This window comes from Puccinia triticina, chromosome 2A, assembly GCF_026914185.1.
Source record: "Puccinia triticina chromosome 2A, complete sequence".
NCBI lineage: Eukaryota > Fungi > Basidiomycota > Pucciniomycetes > Pucciniales > Pucciniaceae > Puccinia > Puccinia triticina.
Window position 1 is genome coordinate 707,232 of NC_070559.1, and position 22,925 is coordinate 730,156.

Here is a 22,925-nt window from a genome sequence, read left to right on the forward strand (position 1 = left end):
AACCGATAAGAATATAACGAATCTGATCTCCTCTGACCGGAAATGAGCCCCAAAGAGTCCTTGAAATACCCCTTGATCCATTTCTGTCGTTTTTCTCAACACAAATCATCACTTTGACGCCTTACGAAGCTCTGTCATCTCTTCCTTCCTTTGGATCCTTTAGATCTTCTATACTATTGACACCCGAGGCCGAAGATTCATGATGGCCATCAACTCTGCCTCGTTCGTGGCCCTGTCATGTCTATTCTCACTCCTTATGGCCTTTCCCATGCCAGATCCCCCCAACACTTCATCAAAGGGGTTTCGACTCTTTGAGGCCCATCAGGCGCCAAGATCCTTCACCAAAAGGCAGATTCCCCAGTCACATAAGCACACTCTCAACTTGAAGATCGGCCTGAAGAGTGGTGGCATGGATGTTATCAAGAAGAGGCTCGTAGAAACTTCTGATCCCCAGAGCTCGTCCTACGGCCAGCACTTAACTTTTGAAGAGATCAAGCATCTATCTGCGCCGAGTAGCTCTTCACTTGATGCGGTTAACGAGTGGCTCTCCTCTCACGGCTTCGACGAGTCATCAATCGACTGGAGTCATAGTAAAGACTGGGTTACCCTCAACGAAGTACCACTACAGAAGGCAGAAGAAATGCTCAACACGACTTATTTTTACTATCAGCACGACGATGGCGAGTTGCTTTTGAGGACCGAACGCTACAGCTTACCGGAAGAAATTCACTCGCACGTTGAACTGGTTCAAGTTGGTGAAGCTCACTCCTCTTTTTCAACGTATTTTTGCTTATGCCTAAATGTTTGGTCTACTTTAACAGCCAACTACCATGGTAAGAAAGCCTTCTACAACCTTATCTCGGTTGATTCTGAGGTGTTAAACATTCTTTTTAATCCGTAGTTTGGAAGGCTGACTCCGAAGAGATCCATGACCACAAATGAACCATCAAAGAAACGCAAACATAAATCCATACAGGTCACTTTTTTATGCTGATCTTAAGAATTTGGGACGTGAACTGAAGACGTATGGCATTTTCTCTTTCAGATTTCGAATACTCGGAGCAAGAGGAACTTCCAAAAGTTCATACCGCAGTCTTTGACGAATACCACAGCCTGTCTAGATCCTTATAGCGTCACAAACGCCTGCTTGCGCGAACTGTATCAAACCAATTCCTATCGACTTCAATGTAAAGGAAACGCCAATAGGATTGGAGTGACGGCATACATTGGTGAACGGGCGAACTTCGAAGATCTGAAAGACTTTTTGACAAACGAAGGCCTTCCCACTACCAACAACTTCACTGTCGTATCCGTCAATGGAGGCCTGAATCCTCAGACTAATACCCTAGATGAGATTGTGCGTCATGTCGGTGTTGAGGTGAGTAATATTTGTTGCATGATTCGTATCAAAATATTTTTCACTCAACCAAAATCGCCACTTGAAAAGGGAAATTTGGACATCCAAACCACAATGGGTTTCACTGCCCCTATGCCCAACATTTTCTACACTACTGCCGGTACACCCCCTTTCAAAGCGGATTTGTTCACCACCAGTAACAGCAATGAACCGTACCTGGACTGGCTCCTGTACATTGCGTCTCAGCCAGATTCAGCAGTCCCTCAAGTGATCTCGACATCCTGTTAGTTTCTCTTCATGATACAGCGTTGCTGTTATGAAAAATTGTGACATCCATTGATTTCTTTGTGTTTCCACAGATGGTGATGACGAACAGACTGTCCCCGCCAACTATGCTCAAAGAGTTTGTAATCAACTTGCTGCATTAACCGCTCGGGGGGTGTCCTTGATTTTTTCCAGCGGTGACGATGGAGTTGGTCAAGACGGCACATGCATGTCGAATGATGGGAAGGTGAGAAGCCATCCCAATTATTAGACTGGTGAAGCCCAGCTGACTCACGTGTTCATTGCAGAACACAACCAAATTTATACCCATCTTCCCAGCTAGCTGCCCTTTGTGAGCTCTTGCTGCCGCCTTCCACATTACCTTGTCATATCTGATTACAATGCTTTCCAGTGTTACTTCCGTTGGAGCAACGCAAAATTTCCACCCTGAAGAAGCAGTCTCGGTTGATGGACCGGGCGGATTCCCTAGTGGAGGCGGCTTTTGTAAGCATATTATCTTTATTTCCTGTTCTTCAGCAATAGGATTGATGGTACTCCGACGGTGCGGCTCTTCACGTTGATCATACCCCAGCCGAATACTTTGACAGACCTCAATACCAATCTCAACAGGTCCAGAGCTATCTACAACAACTTGGTTCGAACTTCACCGGATTGTATAATCCGAAGGGACGGGGGATTCCAGACGTTTCGGCACAAGGGGCAAAATACTTAATGACGTGGCAAAAATTGCACGTACACGGTAAGCTGGTTTAGCCCGTTACGAGATTGAGTCAAAACCAGCAGAACTGACTACCAAAGGTTCTCTACATACATCCTCAGTCGGCGGTTCCTCTGCTGCGGCTCCGACTTTTGCGTCTGTCATCTCTCTATTGAACGACGATCGTATTGCTCGTGGCATGTCTTCCCTGGGATTCTTGAACCCTTGGTTGTATTCAGAAGGATACAAGGCGCTGAACGATATTGTGATTGGGAGCTCTAGTGGATGCGGCACAACTGGTTTTGCTGCTGCGAAGGGCTGGGACCCGTGGGTCACATTTGTGCGCTTGCAATTCAGTTCCGAGGTTGACCCATTCTGGTCTCAATCTAGGGTTACTGGACTTGGGACACCGAATTTCCCTGCGATGCAACGTGCGATGCCGCCCAAGCCATCTAAGACTACCCCAGCCCCAATTCCTGCCCGCGGAGTGAACTCTGATTGCAAATCCAGCGTTATGAGGTCAGTCGAGCTGATCAAATGCTACAGGATATGAAGCGTTCAAACTGATTTTGTTTTCAAATCAGCTCGGTAAATTGTTTCTTAGGCTTTCGGATCCCTGGCTTTTAGTAGTAGCTATGCCTTTGCACATTTTTGACCTGATTTATTTATTCGCTTGGACGATCAACGATGAACAGTTTATTGATCTTGCTCATTTGTATCTCTTTTATCTTATGACGTCTTAGTCTTAAAGCTGAATTTGATGTCTTTGGATACCAATAAGTTCATAAAAGCAGAACCCCAGGGGTGGAAACCACTTTGGAATCCAGAAAAGGTTTTGGAACAATTTATGAAAACAACCTGATCCCAATTCCTTAAGCTGAGGAGGGCTGATTTGAATGCGGCGCGCGTTCAAACTTAACTACGCCCTTCCAAATGGTAAAATTGTTCTTCTAGAATCTGCAGGGCAGATGTAACTAGTTCTCACCTGTTCCAACTCCTCAAGGCCCAAACATAAAAATTTATCAAATTGTGGCATGCACACCACCATGACAACCTTATTCGTTGACAAATGTGCAAATTACCGAAGTCGGAGCAATGTTTTTATGTATTCATGGCGTACATCATTGTGATTATATTTGCCTTAGCTCTGAGAACCTTCAATGTGGGCAATTCAGGCGCGCCATCATCACATGAATCATGTAGTATGAGGTAGTAATACTGCACGCTCCAACCAATCCCTTGAAGGTATGCCATCAGAGGGGGTGAGCAGAAACTGGAAGGGAATTGTCTTGTAAGTGTACTTTGCAAATGTGGAAAAAACCTTCAACATAATAATTGAACTTCCATACTAATAAATTACAAAATGAAGTAGAAAGAATTACATGAGGATGTCGAGGATGAAGATGAGGATGAGAATGGGGATGATACGAGGATGATGCACATCATGAGAGGCTTTGAAATGAACAACAACAAGAAGACCGAAGAAAAGAAAAGAAGGCGAGGACTACTGAAAGAGGACAAAGAACTTATGACGAAGAGCGTTAGCAGCAGTAATACGTTTAGTGCAATCGAGATCAAGGGTGCGCTTGAGGAGATCGATGAGACACCAGAGTTCGGAGCGAAAGTACCAGGTTTCTTGGTAAGGATCAAGGTCCTGACCAAGGGTCTCAACGGCCGAGGTCAGCTCGCGATGTGCCTGGAAGATCGTCGTCGTCAGTCGCTCGATCCGGCCCTCCTCCGTCATCCCCGTCAATAACTGCTCGTGTCCGTTCCGGAGCAGCCGCTGTTCTTCGTATATCGTCGGGTTTAAGGTACGGACCAACGTGTGTAGCGAGCCGAAACGTGGCGCATTCACTTCGGGTATGTTACTGATCACCGTACGATCTACAGTTTGCATCCCCAAGGCCACAATCATAAATTTCTGGTGATATTGTATAAGTCATATGAGGAAACCCAACTGTGATGGATCGCCACGGCCTCTAATTTAGTTCGCCCGAATATTGTCGCGATCTCCATCAATGCATCCACGTCATCGTTCGAATTGAAGAACGGGAATCGGCGAGTAAGGAAGCATAGTAAGGTGACCCCGACCGACCAAATATCGATAGCTGAAAAACATATAAACAAATTATTGTTCATCGTCTCAGAGGCGAGATATTGAGGTATTGAAGGATATGATAGGGTCACTTACCACCGGTTTGATCAGGACATTTGAAGAGTACCTCGGGAGCTCGGAAGCCCCGGGTACCAGCACGATTGGCTTTAGCGCTAGGTCTAGTATCGTCGCGTTTGAAACCGACGCGATCGGAGGGATGGGGGGCATCACCAGTATTTTTGCGACGACCATATCCGCCGCCCCAAAGGCCGCCGATCTTGGTGACGGGTCTCCAAGCCTCATACCACTCGAAGGAGGCCTCATTGCCCACCTCATCCTCGTCGGGCTCGGTGTCAAACGGCCGTCGCGCATAGATCTCTTTCCAGGCCGCCGTCTCCGTCAGCTCGCCGATATGCTCCAGAGGTCGACCTAGTTCTTGGGTGAAATTCGTCCGACATCGGGCTAGCTTCGCCCGCCATCGTCGCCATTGCTCCTGCATCTGGTCGAACGTCGGTTTCGGTTGGTCCATCAATTTCCCGTGAAAGTTGTCCTGCTTGGGTTCCGGTAAGGAATGCAAACACTTCCCATGCCAGTCATTCGGATCGAACTTTTCCGCCAAGCCAAAATCGCATAATACGCCCGTCTGGGAGTGGATATCAAATAGGAAGTTGGCAGGCTTGATGTCCCGATGAATTATTCCCTTTGCATGTGTATCTTTCAGCGCTGAGAATAAGCAGTATAGGTATTTCCTGATCATCGAGATTGGCGCAATCCGGTAGTAGTCCCGGAAATCTTGATGTTTTCGGTAGGGCATCACCGCTATCACTTGGTCCTCGTGTCGGATTGCTTGGATTAGATAGGCCACATATTCGGCATCCCTTTAATTCACAAATTTCCGCATACACAGACATAGAAGGGAATAATCATATTGAGTATCCAAATTCTGATGTGCAGTGATTGAAAAAGAAATCCTTGATAGACTCACCTCAATTCTGCCAGTAGTTTGAGCTCGTTCCTGATACGGTACGGACTGGATGTCACGTAAATTCTTTTGAGGGCCACATACACGTTCCCATTAGTTTTCTTTCTAGGTTTGAAGTTGTTGTGATTACTAGTAGACTTGTAAGCTGTTGGAAGCTTGCCGGATTCGAGCGCGTGTCTCTGAAGGGTTTCAGTGAATTTATTCCGAGCCTGGTCGCCAGCGGAGGCGTCGAAGGGGTCATCGGAGGCGAATGGATGATAAGGGGGGTAAAAGTTTTCGACGTTTTCTTTGAGAGATCTGGTGTTAGATCGCGAGGAATGGTCTCCGATGACTGAGCCAGAGCAGGAGGAAGTTGAGGTGGAGGGATGGAAGCGGGCGTCGGAAGAGGTCATTGGTGGAGCCTCAGAGACTGGCTCTTCCGGCGCCCACAGCGAGTTGTCGTAGAGATGGTGGTGCAGGTCTATCGCCTTGTAAACCGAGGAGAACGTCCCTTCGCCCAGTCTGTCGAGTAGATGGTATGAGGTCTTGAGCAAGGGAACTGACTGTTCCAGGTCCTGCAGTTCGAGTGCGATCGCGGCCAGTTCAGCATCCGTGCGATTGTCAACCGACTCATCATCGTCTTCTTCTTCTTCTTCTTCTTCTTCGTCCTCTTCATTTTCAATCTCTTCTTCATCTTCGGGTATCTCCTCTATGTCTGCGTCATCTCTATCTCCCTCCTCCTCCTCCTCCTCCTCCTCCTCCTCCTCCTCTTCTTCTTCTTCCTCCTCCTCATCTTCTTGCTCATCCTGCTCTTGGTCTCGATCGACCATCATTTCATCTTCCGAGTCTTCCTCTTCTCCCTTCGCCATGGGAATCTCGTATGCTTCTTCTTGGTTCGCTATTGGAATTTCGTCCTCTAGCTCCTCTTCGTTCGCCATAGGGATTTCGTACTCTAGCTCTTCTTCGTTCGCCATAGGGATTTCGTACTCCAGCTCTTCTTCGCTCGCCACCGGAATTTCGTACTCTAGTCTTTCTTCGTTCGCCATCGGAATTTCGTAGTCCTCGTAAGAGTGTCTACTACCATGCTCATCTTGGTCGGGAATCTCATCGTCGACGTCGGGCGCGCTGCCTAGCTCTATCTTTCCCTGGGTTTTATCATTTTCTTCGTTCCCCATCGGAGTTTCGTAGTCATCAAAGGAGTCTCTAGCATGCTTGTCTTGGTCGGGAATCTCGACATCCACGTCTGGCGCGCTACCGTGCTCCATCTCCAGCTCCTCGGGTCCTTTATCGTCCGGCGGTCTGTACTGGTTCGCGCCAGGCGCGTCGCAGATTAGCTCATCGTCTTCAATCGGATCCATGTCGCGAGCCTGAGCGTAGGACTTCTTCAGACGGCTGGGAGGGATTCGTTCCGGCGAGCTGGATGGCAATTTCAACATAGTGCACCTAGCTGACTTGCTTATGTAAGAACATCTGAGAGTCTTACATAAGCAGGCCACCCGCGGCTGTGTCTGCATTCAGCTTCGACGCCCGATCTGCTCAGCCCGCAGTTGATGCCAATGCAGTCAAATGTCAAGGTCCTTGACTGCCCTTGACAGCTGCATCAAGGGGGGTCAGTCAGGGGCCCGCGAATCTATCCTCTACCAGCCCAAAACGGGCACGATTATCCGTAGTCACTGGGAAATATTCAATTTCCCAATTGGTAACTTGATGGAAAAAAATAACATGATGGAAATGACGAACAGACAGATTAGCAGTAATAAGCAACAATGATGGTCGTTGACTTTGACTCACACCTGGTTCCCCAAGTGGGCTAGCGGGGTGGGCCCATACACATTGTCAGCTTCCCAGCACAAGTTGGTGTTCACCGAGAGGCTCTGCAATTGTGCCGCAACACAATAAAAGAGCTGCCTCTTTCCCACCACGGCACAACCAAAACCTTTATCTCATTTTCCACTGCACATTTCATTGTGGCCCGGAGCCATTCAAGTTTATATTTTACATCCCTTAATTTTTTCTTGATCCTCAGTAGTGTTTTGAAGTTGGTTGATTTGGCCTTTCCATACGTGTCCTCATTTACCAACATCTTGCCCTTCACCAACCCCCCCGTCCAGTTAAAGTCACCTACCTTCTGATTATTGTGGCCTTGCAAACCTTTTGCTATCTTCATCCACCTTTCCACCTCTATACAAATTTTCTTGATTGCTAGCCAATTGGCATGACAATTGAACAACCCAAGTACCCCCTTGTAAATGACATCTATGATGTTGTACCACCTCCAGTCACCTACAAGCTTCCAGCCCCCTCCAATAGCCAATTACCCCGGAACACCCTTTGAATGGTTCGACAACTTGATGTAGTGGCCGCGTCTTTTCCTACCAACCCTCACTTCTTCTCCATGCCGGGGAAGTCGCGCCAAGCAGCCAATTTGTTTGTTGAAGCTATGCAGGCAAACCTCAGATGGAATTCCCAGAAGGAGGTCAATAACACCAACAAAACAGCACAGCACAGCACCTCGCATCAGTATCATTTCCGGTTAGATTATAGCTGCCCACGTCGCGGAAAACATCATCCTCCTCTGAACTCTCGCAATTCAAAGGCAACAGCAATAAAATGTGGTTGCCGGGCTCGCTTCACGATCCTACATCATGTGGATACGGATACTCTGCGGGTCGAGTGGCATTGGGACCACAATCACAACCCATACTCAGCCAATGAAATGCAGATTACTCGCTCGCCGCTGGTAGTCGACAACTGGTTGAAGGACAAGGTTCAATCTGGACTTGGATGGAAGGAGATTTGACCCCTTCTCAAGGCACCCGAAATATCTCCTGTTTGTCCTCTCTTGCTCATCCGCAACAAATATTGATTGACTGATTTTGATTTTCTGTGTCCAGCTGGACAAAGATAGACTTGAGGCAGAATGTCGCAGGGTCAAATACGACCGTGTGTGGAGCTTGATTGCAACCCATACCAAATTGGATGCAAGGATGGACAAAAACATATTTTGCTTGCTTGTGCGCTGGGGTGAACGACTGACCAAGCAAGGTTGGCACATCTATACACCAAACCTGACTGACTCGGCCGACTTTCTTTTTGTCATGCAATCATCCTGGCAGCGAGAAATGATGCTACAGTACGGGAGGAGTATTATTATGATTGATAGTACTCACTGTACTGTGTCAAACTTCTTCCTTTCAGATGGGAGGAAAATTGGTCTGTACACTGTGATGGTGGGCAACGCGGTGGTTGGTAAGGGTCTGTTGGTCTGCTGGGCTTTTGCTGCCTCAGCTGCTACGTAAGTTTTTGTATCAGTCAGCTTAACCATGTACTTACTGAGTTTTTTGATGTCAATTTTCCTCACAGTGAACCGGTTGAGTGGATTTTGAGATGGATCCGCAACTCAACTGGCCTGATTCCCCAAACGGTCATGAGTGATTGTGCCGTTCTGATTCGGAACGCAGTGCAATCCGTATACCAGGACTTGGGGCCTCTAGCACCACAGCACAACTGGTGCTTGTTTCACGTCCTGAAAGCATTGAAAGGGCAGGCCGTATCATATCTACACGCCCGGGCGACAGAGGCGGAGGCTGAGTTTTCCAAGATTTTGTACTCAACAACGGATCCTTCACCAATGATGACAGAGTACCTGGCCAAGTGGGGACAAGTCAAATCAGAATTTGCAAAGTATGTCAAGAAGCAATGGGTTCAAAACATGATCCATTGGGCACACTTCTATCAAACTGTAAGTGTATTATTTTACCACATAGGCGGTGTGATGTCAAACATGCAAGCTCACTAGGGTTTCTTCTTAGACTGCCCACCAAGGAATTAAAACCAACAATTATGTCGAAGCTTGGCACCGGGTGCTCAAGACTCAATACATCCCGCCGCCCGATGAGGGACTCCTGTCCGTGCTAAGCGGCGGCAGTCGTGTGAGGGGAGAAGTGCTGTTTAGGCTGCCCTCGTGGCGGTGGTCCGTAGAGATGAGCGCTGAAAGGAATCAGGATAGCTGTGGTGTTGGGGGTGGTTTTGAGATGTTCGCCGGGGTTTTGGATCCGCGGCGGCGGTTGTTTGTTTTGAGGGAGTCGGGGATTGTGATCTTAAGGAAGAAAGGAAGGGAACTGAGACTTTTGATGAAGCGTGATCGGCGGGTGGAGCCCGAAAGTTTGAACTCTGATGATCTGATCTATAAACTCCGGATGGACCGTATTCTGGGGATCAGAATGCCATGGCCACCCATCATCCAAGTTCAAGCTGAACTTGGACTCCGGGTGACATGTCACATACATTTCATCACATCCTCCGCGCGCTACACGCGCGCACACACAAAACAGCAGAAAGAAACCAACAAAGAAGCGGAGAAAAGAAACAGCACAAAGGAAACTAAAAGAAAACACAGCATGAGGAGACAGAAAGAAAAGATCCACAGAGAGGGAAGGAAAAAAGAAAAGAAGAGATAGGCGGAACAAACAGAAAAAGGAGAAAACCAGAAACAAACAAGGAAATAAACCCACAGCAGCCGCTGTGTTAGGACCAAGAAAAATGAAGGGTGATGGGGACTGAGAAGGAGAGGAGAGATGGGGAGAGGTGAATTCTTGAGTCTTGAGGGGTGAGAAGGGAATGGAATCTTGATCTTGATGTTGCTGGCGGCGGTGATGCTCCTGACTAGCTGGCCACGAGAGGGACCACCACACCAAAAAGCGCCGAATTGACGAAGTTGTGCAGATCTTGTGTCACGATGTTAAAGTGACAAATCGGAACAAACACAACAGCGTTGATTGCGGCTATAAGGCTCAAGTTTTCAACAAATTTCAAGAGCGGTCGAAAAAGCTTGCTGATGGGTACACTATTGCGGCATTGACAATCTTGGGGTGCACATTTTTTCTTTTCCTGCACTGCAAGAAAAACTCTAGAAAATGCTTGCAGTTGAGATGCAGCAAGCTTGAATCAAGCCTCAGCTCAAGCTGGAGTCAAGCACCCAAATTCCATGCTGTGCACCTTCAGTGTGTACCTTGTTCAGCATCTCATTGCTTAACATGCTGTAGTGCTCATGCAGTAGGCTGAGACAAATGTTCAACCTTGCAAATGAACATCCCCCTGAGCACCCTTTTATTTTATTTTAGAAAACACTCCATGTGCCATTGAATCCAGCCAGAATAACATAAAAAGGGTATGTACACATGAAAGGGATATGTACATCTGAGAAGAATATGTATGCATGAAAGGGGAATGTGAGAAGATGTATTAACACAAAGAAGGGATATGTACACATGATGAAAGGGGTATGCATGCATGAAAGGGTTATGTATTCATGAAAGGGGTATGTATGCATGAAAGGGGTATGTATGCATGAAAGGAGTGTGTGCAGTAAGCGGTATTTGCACATGAAAGGGATATGTAAACATCAAAGGGGTATGTAAACCTCAATGATGAAAGGGTTGAAAATGATGTAAAAACCTCAAAGGGGACATGTAAACATGAAAGGGTCATGAAAGCATCATGAAAGGGGTATGTACACATTGTGAAAGGGATACATGCACATGAAAGGGATACACGCACATGAAAGGGATACACACACATGAAAGGGATACACACACATAAAAGGGATACACACACATGAAAGGGGTATGTGAGCCTGAGTCTCTTATGTGACAGCAGGACACAAGAAAAAGGGGGACACTGATTGAATTCCTTGGGATAAAGAAATACAAGCAGTGGAGAGAAGAGGAATAGAAGAGAGAAACTGAGAAGAGAGAAACTTGATCTGTTTGAATTATGATTTAATATGGGCCAAGCTCTACCTGGAAAAGTAGGCTGCCAACTGTGCTAGAGATGCAACAGTCTCCACTCACACCAAGGAAACGGTGGTGGGATTCAGAAGTAGGTTGACTACAGTGCCCCCCACGACTTCTCAACTACCCCTACAGGGAGGTTCCAAATTTTGGAGTTTTTTTTTCAAAAATTCTTTTAAAAGTGGGCTGATGCTGGGCTCTTTTTGGCACATTTTTTGATGCAAATGTCACATTTCACCAACCAGACCTGGTAACATGCATGATAATAGTCCAAATTCATTGAAATTTCACTGGACTTGCTGCCAAGAGAGCAATGAAGAAATATTCTTCACATTGCCACATTCCAAAGAGTGTACTGATGGATATGGCAATCATCAATAACTAAGGAGCTACATATTTACATAAATATCTACACCTGTAGTATGTATGTACATAGATAATTTAGTCTCTAAATACATAATAAATATTTTATAAGTCCATAGTACATGTCTGTAACCACATACTATGGTCTTAAAACCAGCTGTTCCAAATTTTGCATCTGAAAAAAATGAAACTTTTTTTTGAGGCATTGCACAGACTTCAAAGTTATATTTTTGAGTTCTCCTACTTCATTAGGGCTCAAAAATGTATAGTTTACATGTGATACATGTCTGGTGACTTTGAACACATTGTTCAAAGTTCAATTTTTTTTTGCAGGTGCGGGGTAGTTGAGAAGTCGTGGGGGGCACTGTACTCTGCTCTGGTTTTAAAGGTCTTAACAAGAGATAACCTGTGGATCTTTTGTAGCAGACGAGAGAAACAGAAGCAGGGAGAGAGCAGTCAAGAGCAACAGAGTTTCCTCTGAGATAAACAAGGTCAGTAGAAGAGGGTACTTACTGTCAATATCCTGTGGTGATACTGGGAGTGAAGTGGCCTCTGGTTAGTGATCCTGGGTGTCTCTGGGGTATGGTTCTGGTGTGCTGAAGTCTGTGGATCCTCCAGCTGCATGGGGGATCTTGACTTCGAAAATTTTCAAAGTTGGATGACATAATCACACATGTACATGTGGTTTGGAGCGCTCAGGCGCGACTACACGGCGCTGCTGCGCACGTGTGTCACAAACCACAAACTCTATGAAGGAGTAGAGATATTGGAAAGTGATCAGTGAACACTAGGGTCAAAATTGCATGAGAAATCGGAATCTGAAGTCAAAACAACCTTATGTATTAAGATTAAAAAGATATGAGCACATTTAGGTATAAAATGGAGATAAAAGGCAGTTTTAGGTCAACTGTGTTGACTCTAAGGCTGACAGGGTATGTGCACATAAAGGGGTATGTGCACATTATGAAAGGGGTGAATACATACAAAAGGGATATGTGCATGTGAAAGGGGTATGTGCACATGAAAGGGGAACTTTCACATGAAAGGGGAACTTTCACATGAAAGGGGAACTTTCACATGAAAGGGGAACTTTCACATGGAAGGGGAACTTTCACATGAAAGGGGAACTTTCACATGAAAGGGGAACTTGCACAGGTATCAACTCAGTATTTTGGAGCCTGTACCCGGTTTTTTGTACCTTAGACTCACTCTTCCATAAATTATGCAATGTGCATGGAAATTGAATCAACCAGTGCTTGATTCTTGCATGAGGCACAGCTTGACTTGAGCTCTTGCATCTCAACTGCAAGCAGTTTCTAGAGTTTTTCTTGCAGTGCTGGCTATGTAAGTACAGAATTGGTATTCGTCACAACCATTACAACAGCAGTAACTAATGAATTTTGGTGGGCAGTTTATCATTGATTCTTTTTCAAATCCCACAATGGAATCATACAAAGTGAGCTATGAGGATCCAGGAGGACGACTCAGAGGGAGAATCACAGACTGCACTTGCTACTGGTTTGAACAACACGGAAGCGCATGCAAGCACATGTTCTATCTTGCCCGTGAATCAAAGCGTCTGGTTGTTGAGCGGGTTGTTGATGGGCATGCTGGTCACGTGCAGAGCCTCCCCAGGACCAACAAGAGCAAAAACCCAGTCGTAATTGATTCAGCCCAGCGACATGACATCTCCACCATGGTCGGGGAATCCTTGCTTCGACCTTGGCAATGTTTTCCCCAAAGCCAATCATCCACATCATTCCAGTCAGCCGGGTCCAACAATCACAGTAGTAACTCGGCCTTCCACCACATTGACTTCGACATTGAGATTCTGAGACCACATTGCAGTGTTCAGCCTGATGCAAGAAAGAGAAGGTACCAATGTGATATGTCGCCGCACTCACATTTGGACAAGAGGTCTCGTCTGCCGGAAATCGAGGAAATCGAGTGGATGCATTCCCACCCTCAACTTGCTAGAGGAAACCTGTCAAGTGGATTGTCTTCCGGAGCGTTACCAAAGGATGGTAATCAGGGCAACACCGGCTGCACTGAAGGTGAAGGAAGCAGCGACGTTGAGGTGGTAGAGGGTGATGGAGACCTGTTGAATCCGAAGACAGTGTTCAAATCTGGCTTCAATTCTTTGGAAAGGTCGGCCAAGGGTTTGTTGACCGCAAAGGCCAGGAGGGAGATGGCGAAGGAGATTTCAGTGCGGGACATCGGTCAATTTAAGGACCTTGCGCACGCAATCTTGGTAATGATTGAAGATCAATGTTTGGGTACAAATCGGACGGGCTCAAGCAGTTTCTCAGGGGCAGCCAATGCTGATAGAATGAAAAGATCGGAGTTCAACAAGCTGATATCAGACATGCAGAAAGTTGGGTGGGAGAATATACAACGAGCAAAAAAGCTATTGATGAACACAAAGAACAAGGAACAATTCTGCGCATTGGGTCCGGCTGGCAACATGGTTCTGTTCCAAGAGAGGTGCTACGATCTGGCTGGAATTTTGGAGGATGAAGGAATGCTAGTGGCTCAAAAGCAAATTTGATGAAAAAAAGATTGCGGGGGTGTCAAACCTGGTAGAATAAACGGATTGTGAGCAAACATAAATTGGGGGGGAGGAAGTTTGTATCTTATTGGTACTGATACTTAAGTGTTTGTTGTGCTCTCGGGAAGTGTGAACTTTGTAAATTCTTGTTCAGTGTTTTTGCCAAACTATGGCACATCTGTTTCCTTTGCTCATCACGTTTCATCTGCTCGTCCCATGTACATAATGGAATGTTTACTCAGCTGGTTGCAAGTTACATACTACGTCTCATCCTCCTTTTGCAAGTCTCTGTTATCGGAGTACACATGTGTTATTGGGTTACTAAAGTTAGGCAAGTATCTTTGGTTACTGATGATCCGGTGGAGGATACATTCAGGCACGCGTCAGTCAGGCTGATATGCTGATGCTGCTGTTGGCTCAGGCTGGGTCATGGTGCAACATCAACCAAAGATCATTCAAATGAGATAGAAAGAGTAAAAAGTGATGTTTTTGATTGGAATATGGTAGCTGATCAAATATCAGTAAGCTGAACCAATGAATTATCACAGAAAAATGTGATGCAACCACATTGGAGAATTTGGAAAAGAGACACAAAAAAAGAAACCAGAATATTCAATTAAATTGAGATAAAAAAGTAAGGAAAAAAGACATGTTTTGAGGAGCTCTTATAATGGGGATCTGAATCAATAAGAAAATATTCAAGGTTGGAAAAAATTGGGAGTTGAATGTGATATTCACCTATTCATAATCTAACTAGAGGCCAAGGCGGCTGCGCCGCTGCAGAGAATCAGGGGTTCACTTCACAGCATTCAAAAAAAAAGTTTCCTCAAAAAGACACCGGGGCAGCAGGCCGGCCTGCACACTAATAATTGTGTGGCTTTTTAATGGGTTAACAAGCAGAGAACTTGCCTTTTTTATTCTTTGGCTAACAGTGACACCTTATAAATGAATAACACAGCTTTGGATTGGGTCAGTTTGTAAATTGCATCAATCTCAATTTCAGTAATTCCAAATACAAATCAGAGCTCTTCATTACAAACAAGCATGCACTGCTCAGCTGAGCTGGCTTTGGATATTTCAATCAGGAAACTAACAACCAGGAAACTTTGATTTTGTAGAAATGAGTTGGATGTCAAGTGACCATGTCAAAAATAGTATACAGTCACTGATAAGGAAAGGGGGAATAGTCATGGGCTGGAGCTGATAAGTAATCTGTTCTCTATCAAGCTGGAAATGAGCTGTTGTCCTCATGTAGCATCAGTCAACAATGTAGCATCAGTCAAAAATGTAGCATCAGTCAACAACTTACATTGATTTGAACTGATGAGACCTAATTGCAGACAATACTTTTCACCTCCAGGATTGTCTTCCTCAGAGATATACATGTTCATGGAGGCCCTAATCATAAGACATTGTGGCGGCCACTTCTGTTTGCTCATAACAGAAAGTGAAAAAAGAGAGGCCAGGGCTAGTGAGATGAATTGAATATGATTGCTTTTGACAACACAACATGTAGAAGTGATGATAATAATTTGGAAGCCTTTGAAAGGGCGCCTGGTACACAGTCAAGGGTCGGGCAGATTTGCAAAGCATGGTGCATTTTGTAACCTCAGGAATGGCATGTTCCTGCCTGCATATAAATCTTTACTCTCCAAAAAGATCCAAACACATCTTTTCATACCTTTTATTTTGAATCAGCTGGTAGTATTGCACAAAACACCTATCATGCAATACATCTCGATCCACGCAGCCATTTGAGTACACTAAGACAAGGTCAAAGAAATGCAGAGAGGGGAGAAAGATTATACTATGAACATGTAGTTTTGAGTATGGCATCTCAATAGGAAAATCATCACTAACAGAATTTTGAATAGTGGTCTAAATAGATATGCATAAACCAATTTTATTTCCTAGCCAAAAAGGGAGACCCTACCGACGTGAATCAAGTTGACGGTTTAGAAGGTACCCACTCGATGTCTGTCGATTCGCCGAGCCAAAAATCCTTCAAGATCGCGGGTAGTTTGATGCCCGTGACCTTGTTATTCTGGTCCAGGATCACGCCGTTCTTGACCAGACTTACGATCAGCCAGGGCATTGCTGCAGCGGTGGCGTTGTGAGTGTGGACGTAAGCCGGCTTGTCGCTTCCTCTCCGGCTTGGAACCGGCTTGCTCTCCGGCTCGCCTTCTCCTGAGTCCTGATTTCCCGTACAGGGATCGGGACACGGTCGGCGCACTTTGGAGCGGATCCCCGAGCCGCCGGGATTGGTAATCCGTACAGTTTGAGGCTGAAGAGACCTAGGTATAGATGTGCGGTGGCTGAGTGTTGGGAATTCTGTCGGGAGGATTTCCCAGGCAAACACAATTTCATCAGTTACCTCTCCCCATCTTCCCAGCCCTGGGATCCACGTCTCAATATCATATTTGTGGTAGGCCGATGCACCTAACTCCTGACTTGACAACTCCAAGACCCTTTTGTTTTTGGGAAAGACGTCAATCGATGGCTTCACCAAGTTTTAATGGATAAATCCATGTTTTTCAAGAACAAAACGAAATACCTCTATGGAAGATTAAGACTGGCAACAATCTGAATCTGAAGCTCGAGCATCTTTTGAAGCATCTTCTCACTCGTTGCGAGGTCAGAGTGGGTGATAGCCATGAGTTCAACTTTCTTAAACTGATGAATTCGATATAAGCCTCGACTTTCACTTCCTCTCGCGCCAGCTTCGGCCCTATAAGCTGTTCATAGACTGACGAGCTGGATGGCCCTCGATGGGAATGAGGGGCAAGCCTTGTTGGGGAGAGTTGATGAGTGAAAGGAGCCCACGAGGGGGATTTCGGCCGTTGCGGCGAGACAGAGATTGGGTCGAGAGATGCTCTAACGATTGATCTCCTTCCTCCGAGTTGGTGTCGTTGGTCTTGTGGGTCAAGACGAAGTGCGTGTGATTGGATTCGCCCCCGTCCCGGGGAGAAAAGCCGCATCGCTCTGAGAGTTCGGTTCGGACGATGTCTGGCCCCAGGATGAGATTCCAGCCGGACTAAACGGCAGTGGAGATCGCATACTGCGTTAGCGCGAGCTCGAGAAAGGCCCCGTTGCCGAGCAGAAAGGGGAACGACGGCCCGGTTGTCTTCTGTCCGTCTGTGAACAATAACCATCCTAGTTCGGTCATGATTTTGAAATGGTCCCGGTGAGGGTCTGGTGGGCGAGAAGGAACTTCGAAAGAGTTGAAGGGCAGTGGGTTGGCAGAAAGCGTTGAGCCGGAAGACAGAGAGACGATCTCGAATTGTTCGTACGCGCCGATCGGAACACTGGGGTGGATGTCGTTGGGAAGTTGTGTGGCCAAATCCAACAGGTGTTGTTCCAAGGTGACCCCATCCTTGGATAAGTTCGAGATCGCATCCTTGAGGGCGGCTGCCTCGGAGTGGTAATCCTTCACCTGGGCAGCAAGCTCTAGATTCTGAGGCTGGTGATGGTTGGGTTGCTTGCGGCTTTGGTGGTTTCTGGATACATGTTGTCGTGGTCACGCGCAGCCCAAAACCTAGACAACACCTAGCCTTTCAAAACACCGGCTTGCAGGTCGGAGATACCAGAGGGGCGTGGCAGTGGCGTAGTTGTCAGGGCTTTTAAATGCTGGATTGTCTATAAAATAGACCTTGGCTTGCTTGCTTATGTCCCCCAGGGCGTCCTCTGCCGCTGTACTTCCAGCGTGCGGTTCGTCCTCACCCCTCCGCTGTTGCACTTGCGCAGTTTGAGGGGCTAATCTCGTTGGCCCCCCTTTGCATAATGCCTTCAATGCGGCGCGCTGGGGGCCATCCACCCACTATTTTAAACCCTGCTAGACAGGGATGGATAGTGGGTCTAGTTTGTGGTGTTTAGATTTTGTGTTAATAACACTTTTTTTGTGATTTGTTTTTTTTTGGAAGGGGGAACCCTTGCATTTTTCTGTAATTTTGTTAATTTGTAGGGGGAACCCTTGATCTTTGTTTCTGTGTTTCTCTGTCTTTAATAAACTTGGATTGTTTGAAGAAACTATGTAATTATGTAGTACCCCCCGATGTAATGAAGCCCCACCAGAAAAGTTTTCATCAGATGGAATATGGATAGTCTTCAAAGTTTTTTCAAAATTTATGGTCACAAGAAGAAAAAGAAACATTCAGAATTTCTTGCTTTTCCACCCTCATTTTGAAGCTCTTTTTAAACAAATTAGTGATCTGTTAACCAATTTTGGATATATGTAATATCTTCATAGGCTATTGACTAAGAACTCTAATTCAGATTCATCATTCTCAAAAAGTTTATTTCCAGCATTGGACTCAATGAAATTTTCTCCCTCCAAAAAATTACCATCTAACAAATCCTTGATCAAACCTTCAATCTTGGTTTTTTTCTCTGCAGCGCAAGATTTCATCTTTTCAAGCTGTTCCCACCATCCTGGCAAATGCAAATTTGATTTTTATGGGTTTTTTTTTGCAATTACTCAAAGTTGTAATCAGGACTCACCTTCCCCTTCCTTATACTCAGGTAATTGAAATTTCCTTTGAAATTCTGGATTTTTATCAGATTTTTCACCACCTTCATGTTCATGTTCAAATTCTTGAAACTTGTGTACTCTTGCGTTGCTGCTATTCAAGTTTTCCTCAGGCCAAAAAAAGTTCAATATGGATTTGATAAAACCAAAAGGAGCACTTGCTTCTTTCTTAGGTTCAACTTCATGGTCGTCTTCAAAGTCTGCAGGCACATCAATATCTATGTTATTGTACTTGACCTTCTTCATTTTAGGTTCTAGAAGTCGTATTTTAGGTTTTTCAATAATCCCACTGTCCGTTTGAATGTAATCTTTCCCAACTACTACACTATTCAGTCTTATATATTCTGGGTCTTTGTGCCGTACGTCAGCAAAATGGCGCCAGGACCATCGCTCATTTATATAAGACTGTATGTATTTTGGGTGTTCCTGCGGGTAATGCTTTTGTTAAGATATGTATGCATGAACCATTTTTCACGAGTTCTGGAAAGTTAGAACTTTTTTACACACCTCTTGGATTTCTGGTTCCAAAGGTGGTGGATTTATTTCACTCCAGGTTAATTTTTTCTTTTCAATTTTTTTTCCAGGCTCTGAGTTTTCTCAAACAAAAAAGTAGATCAGATAGTTGTTGATACCATAGCACAATGCTTAATTTTTAAGATCAATTCAGGATGCTCACTAAGTTTCTGAGCTGGGTCCGATGCTGTTTGAGATTTGAGGGCCGATCGAATTGGTTTTGTTTTGGTTACTGGGAGTTCCACTGGTGCCAAGTTCGATCAAAATGTGGGAAAATTGATCCATAAAAGCCTTTATACTAGAAAGACCTCTTACTAACTGGGTTTTGAAAATTTTTCACTGGGGATATCAGTACTCCAGCTCACTTTTCTGGGGTTTTCAGGCTCTGAGTTCTCATTTTTTTTTTAAAAAAAAAATCACAATGCAAAGTTGTCAATGACATGGATCGTTTGATTTGTGAAATCAATTCAGGATGCTAACGAATTTGTTGCGTTTGATCGGATGCTGTTGGACGTTTGAGAGCTGATTTCCTTCTTTCCGTTGCCATTACTGGGACTTTGACTAAGGGCAAGTTTAACCGAAAGGGAGTCAAAAGCGTTGGATTCATGAAAACATAAATTGGCATAAGCTTGACTCACTGGGTTTGGAACGTCTTCCGCTTCCAAGATTCGCCTGATCAACTGCAAAGTATTCATAATACCTGAGCGTTCCCTCAGATTGACGCTCGCGGCTTGAAAACCGAGACTTACTGCGGTTTCGTGGGTCAAGAACCGCCGCACCCATCTTCAGGTCCTGCTGTTCTGAACCCTTCAGACCTTTATAAAAGTGTTTTGAAATACAAATTACTCACTGTCTATCGTTCAAGTGTTTCGAAAATGTTGGCATACAGATCACTCACCTGCTGGTCCTTCAATATCATAGAGGCCTAGTTCAAATATATAAATATCAGATCGTCTCGTTTTCGGAAAGTCTCATTCCAATTGGATTGATGCACTGACCTTGCTCTGCGACCTTTTCTGCTTCTAAAGAATAAAGTACGAATCAATTCCCGACAAGAAAGCCCCACGATTATCGGCATTTCAACATACCATTCACAATTTGCCCTGTCTCTGCAGCACCCAAAACTGCTCTCTTCAGGAGAGGCTTCCCAGGTGAAAGCGGGTGCGCAAGTCCATGGGACTTCAAGAGGTGGAAGGCAATCAAGAGTCTGGTTAACAACATGGTATTGCTAGCAATTGGCGCCAAGATTAGCTACTTTTTTTGGGTAGGAGTCTCGAAGTCAGGGGGGGGGGATGTCTACGTGGCGAGTTTAAAGAGTCGAATGACGCCACAAATTTCACCTCCCCTGTCTCTTGTTGTCCTGGCTCTTGCCATCACTCAAATTCTGTACAATCAGAGTAATTCTTCATGGTTGAAACGCTTTAAATCAGGCAGGCCTCTGAGGCATAAACGCAGAGGGCGTATCCTTAAAATTGCTGGGAAAAACTTCAGCAACCGAGGATTTTATCGTCGTAGAAACATGCCAGGGAATGTCAACCTGTTGAGGCTTATCTTGGTCTGGTTCGTTGATTATAACTTTGTCTGGTGATGAGTACAGAAAGCGCAGTCCTGTGTCCTGGTCATTGTAGACACAATTGATCAAGGGGATCCGTATTCCACAAGTACTAGCTCCTCCTGAGGCCTAGGCGCGCAGATATCCATGCCACAGCTGGAGCGCATTCCGTCTGCGCAAACGGTGTTGCTAGCTGCAGTTGCCATTGGTATGAATGAGGTTTTATTGTTTGTCACCACGTCCGCTGCGGCTTTGGCAGAGTTTTCGCTGGGAAGTACCGGTGGGGTCTTCGGCCAAGAGTTTCCACCTGGGCGACTCAGGGCGAGTTGGTACCGCAGTTGACACAAGAGTCGGCACAGGCTTTGACGAGTCACCAAAGTTTCACTCTCGGCGCGGCGAGGATGTGGCCGATTTTCGAACTTACCGCACAGCTTTCTCCTTCGGCCCTGGAGTACGCATTGCGCAGTGGCCAGTAGGCTGTGTTTCTTTGCTTCCGGCCATGGTGGAGGGAGGCCTGGCCACAGGATCATCGGGTGGATCGGAAATCGGGGCCGTGTCGCGGGGAGCAGCGGTCTTGACGCTGTGTCAATGGCAGGTTGAACGGTGCACCCACTTTTTCCAGGTTCCTTCAGGATGGCGAACCCGCATCAGCACTCCTGCTGCTCACACGAAGCTCACAACCAGGACGACCAGCACATCAAACCCGGAGAAGGAAACCAAGGCGAGCGCCTGAAACTACATACATCTGTCTGCCAAATATATGGATGATGTAGAGGCTGATCATGATCATCAACTTCATTTGGGATCTGTATTCATCCAGATTTTTTGTTTTCAAAGGTGCGCTATCTACTTCGGTCGTTTTCAAGAGAATGTCCTCTCAATCACTCCAAAATTTCCTTCCTCAAAAAAAAAAAAGATTGCTCTTGATCAAGTGACAGGCTACAACGTCGAGCCCAATCATCCGGCGAAATCGTGTATAAAACCATGGGACGATCGACTGGACGATGCTCAAGTCAGAATTAAAAATTCTGAACTACAAACTTCTTCCATGTATTAGAGATCTGATTTGGTTCCTTTGTGTTTGAACATGTGTGCCTCTAGTTTACCGAATCCGATATGGACCAGCAAATGATCATCCAGATACCATTCACTGGCTCGGTGAAACTGAGGACCGTAATTATCAGAACTGTACCTGGTCAATTTCGTCCCACTCATGCCCATCTAGTCAGCTCCCTCCCTTGAGACCTTTATCTGTTGTTTGGACTAAATGCAAACTACACGGGACAAAAATCAAACCGCAGTATGCAAACGAACCTAACTTGGATTTCGATACTCTCGAATCAAGAAAACCGATTCAAGTTCTAGACATCCCAGAGACAAACGAAGTGGTTGAATTTCCAGTCAGGTCAGATAAGATCTGATACAGTTTGTCTGCATCCTGGGTCCCGGTCACTCATCTTTGTTTCTCAATCGACAAACAACCATTCTAGAGTCGCCAAGTTTTCTTCGGTAACTTCACTGTCAATCTTTTTCAATTCCACTTCACCCGGAGCCGATAAAAGTCAAGTATATTTCTTAGGCTTTAAAGGCGAATTCACGAATGTAAGAAACCCCTCTTTCATTTTTTTTTTTGGAATAAACTTAGAATTATCTATGTATATATGTCCAAGCTGACCTCGGCTGCTGTGGTTTCCTGCACAACCTTACAAACAATCAAGCTATCGCGTAAACCGGTCATCGCAATTTACGAAGCCCAAGCCAATCCAACCGACCACGAGAAAATCAATGGCTTGAACGATTCAGTTCACCACGCCATTTAACGATTTCGAAAAAAATGCCAAAGAAAATCTCACCCAGAAAATATACAGATATATCACATGTAACACTACCAGCAATTATCTTCTCGTAATACTACCTGAATGTTGCGCGACAGACCTAGACAAAAATATATCACCTCGCCTTGTGATTTGGGCCACATGCGGCAGAAGCAAAGATTCAGAGATTCCATGTCCCATCCTGTGTGCTCTGAAGCTCACTGAGCCGCTTGTTAATAGATTGGACGACTTGCTTCTATGTGAATAGCAAATGTGACAAAGATCCTGCATACTTTTGCGCTACAAAATCCGGAAACTTGTATTGGAGAGTTTTTTATTTATTTTTTTAAGTGCAGATTTGATTTGACATTGCGCACTTCTTGGAGAGTTGTTCTGTTGGTTTGTTGGTGAGCATGCATACCT

At 45.5% G+C, this 22,925-nt stretch overlaps 4 protein-coding genes across 4 annotated transcripts; 2 read left to right on the plus strand and 2 right to left on the minus strand.

Annotated features, from left to right (window-relative positions):
- Positions 1-199: 199 nt before the first annotated feature.
- Positions 200-2,966, plus strand: PtA15_2A83 (uncharacterized protein; the record flags this gene model as incomplete). The annotated part of the gene is made up of 11 exons (XM_053166901.1): positions 200-780; positions 910-976; positions 1,046-1,378; positions 1,448-1,640; positions 1,717-1,868; positions 1,930-1,973; positions 2,034-2,125; positions 2,214-2,381; positions 2,462-2,666; positions 2,730-2,858; positions 2,924-2,966. 11 exons carry the CDS (start codon positions 200-202, stop codon positions 2,964-2,966), a joined length of 2,007 nt encoding a protein of 668 aa, XP_053017326.1.
- An 877-nt stretch (positions 2,967-3,843) lies between these two features.
- PtA15_2A84 (uncharacterized protein) lies at positions 3,844-6,831 on the minus strand (the record flags this gene model as incomplete). Its single annotated transcript, XM_053166912.1, has 4 exons — positions 3,844-4,223; positions 4,298-4,447; positions 4,531-5,312; positions 5,420-6,831. 4 exons carry the CDS (start codon positions 6,829-6,831, stop codon positions 3,844-3,846), a joined length of 2,724 nt encoding a protein of 907 aa, XP_053017327.1.
- Positions 6,832-18,338: 11,507 nt separating this feature from the next.
- PtA15_2A85 (uncharacterized protein) lies at positions 18,339-20,357 on the minus strand (the record flags this gene model as incomplete). The annotated part of the gene is made up of 10 exons (XM_053166923.1): positions 18,339-18,526; positions 18,596-18,877; positions 19,300-19,380; positions 19,456-19,521; positions 19,617-19,697; positions 19,775-19,816; positions 19,886-19,951; positions 20,035-20,061; positions 20,135-20,158; positions 20,225-20,357. The coding sequence occupies 10 exons, from the start codon at positions 20,355-20,357 to the stop codon at positions 18,339-18,341; spliced, it is 990 nt and encodes a 329-aa protein (XP_053017328.1).
- A 964-nt stretch (positions 20,358-21,321) lies between these two features.
- Positions 21,322-22,508, plus strand: PtA15_2A86 (uncharacterized protein; the record flags this gene model as incomplete). The annotated part of the gene is made up of 7 exons (XM_053166934.1): positions 21,322-21,409; positions 21,509-21,525; positions 21,605-21,700; positions 21,790-21,912; positions 21,990-22,093; positions 22,179-22,290; positions 22,407-22,508. The coding sequence occupies 7 exons, from the start codon at positions 21,322-21,324 to the stop codon at positions 22,506-22,508; spliced, it is 642 nt and encodes a 213-aa protein (XP_053017329.1).
- Between the last annotated feature and the right edge of the window lie 417 nt (positions 22,509-22,925).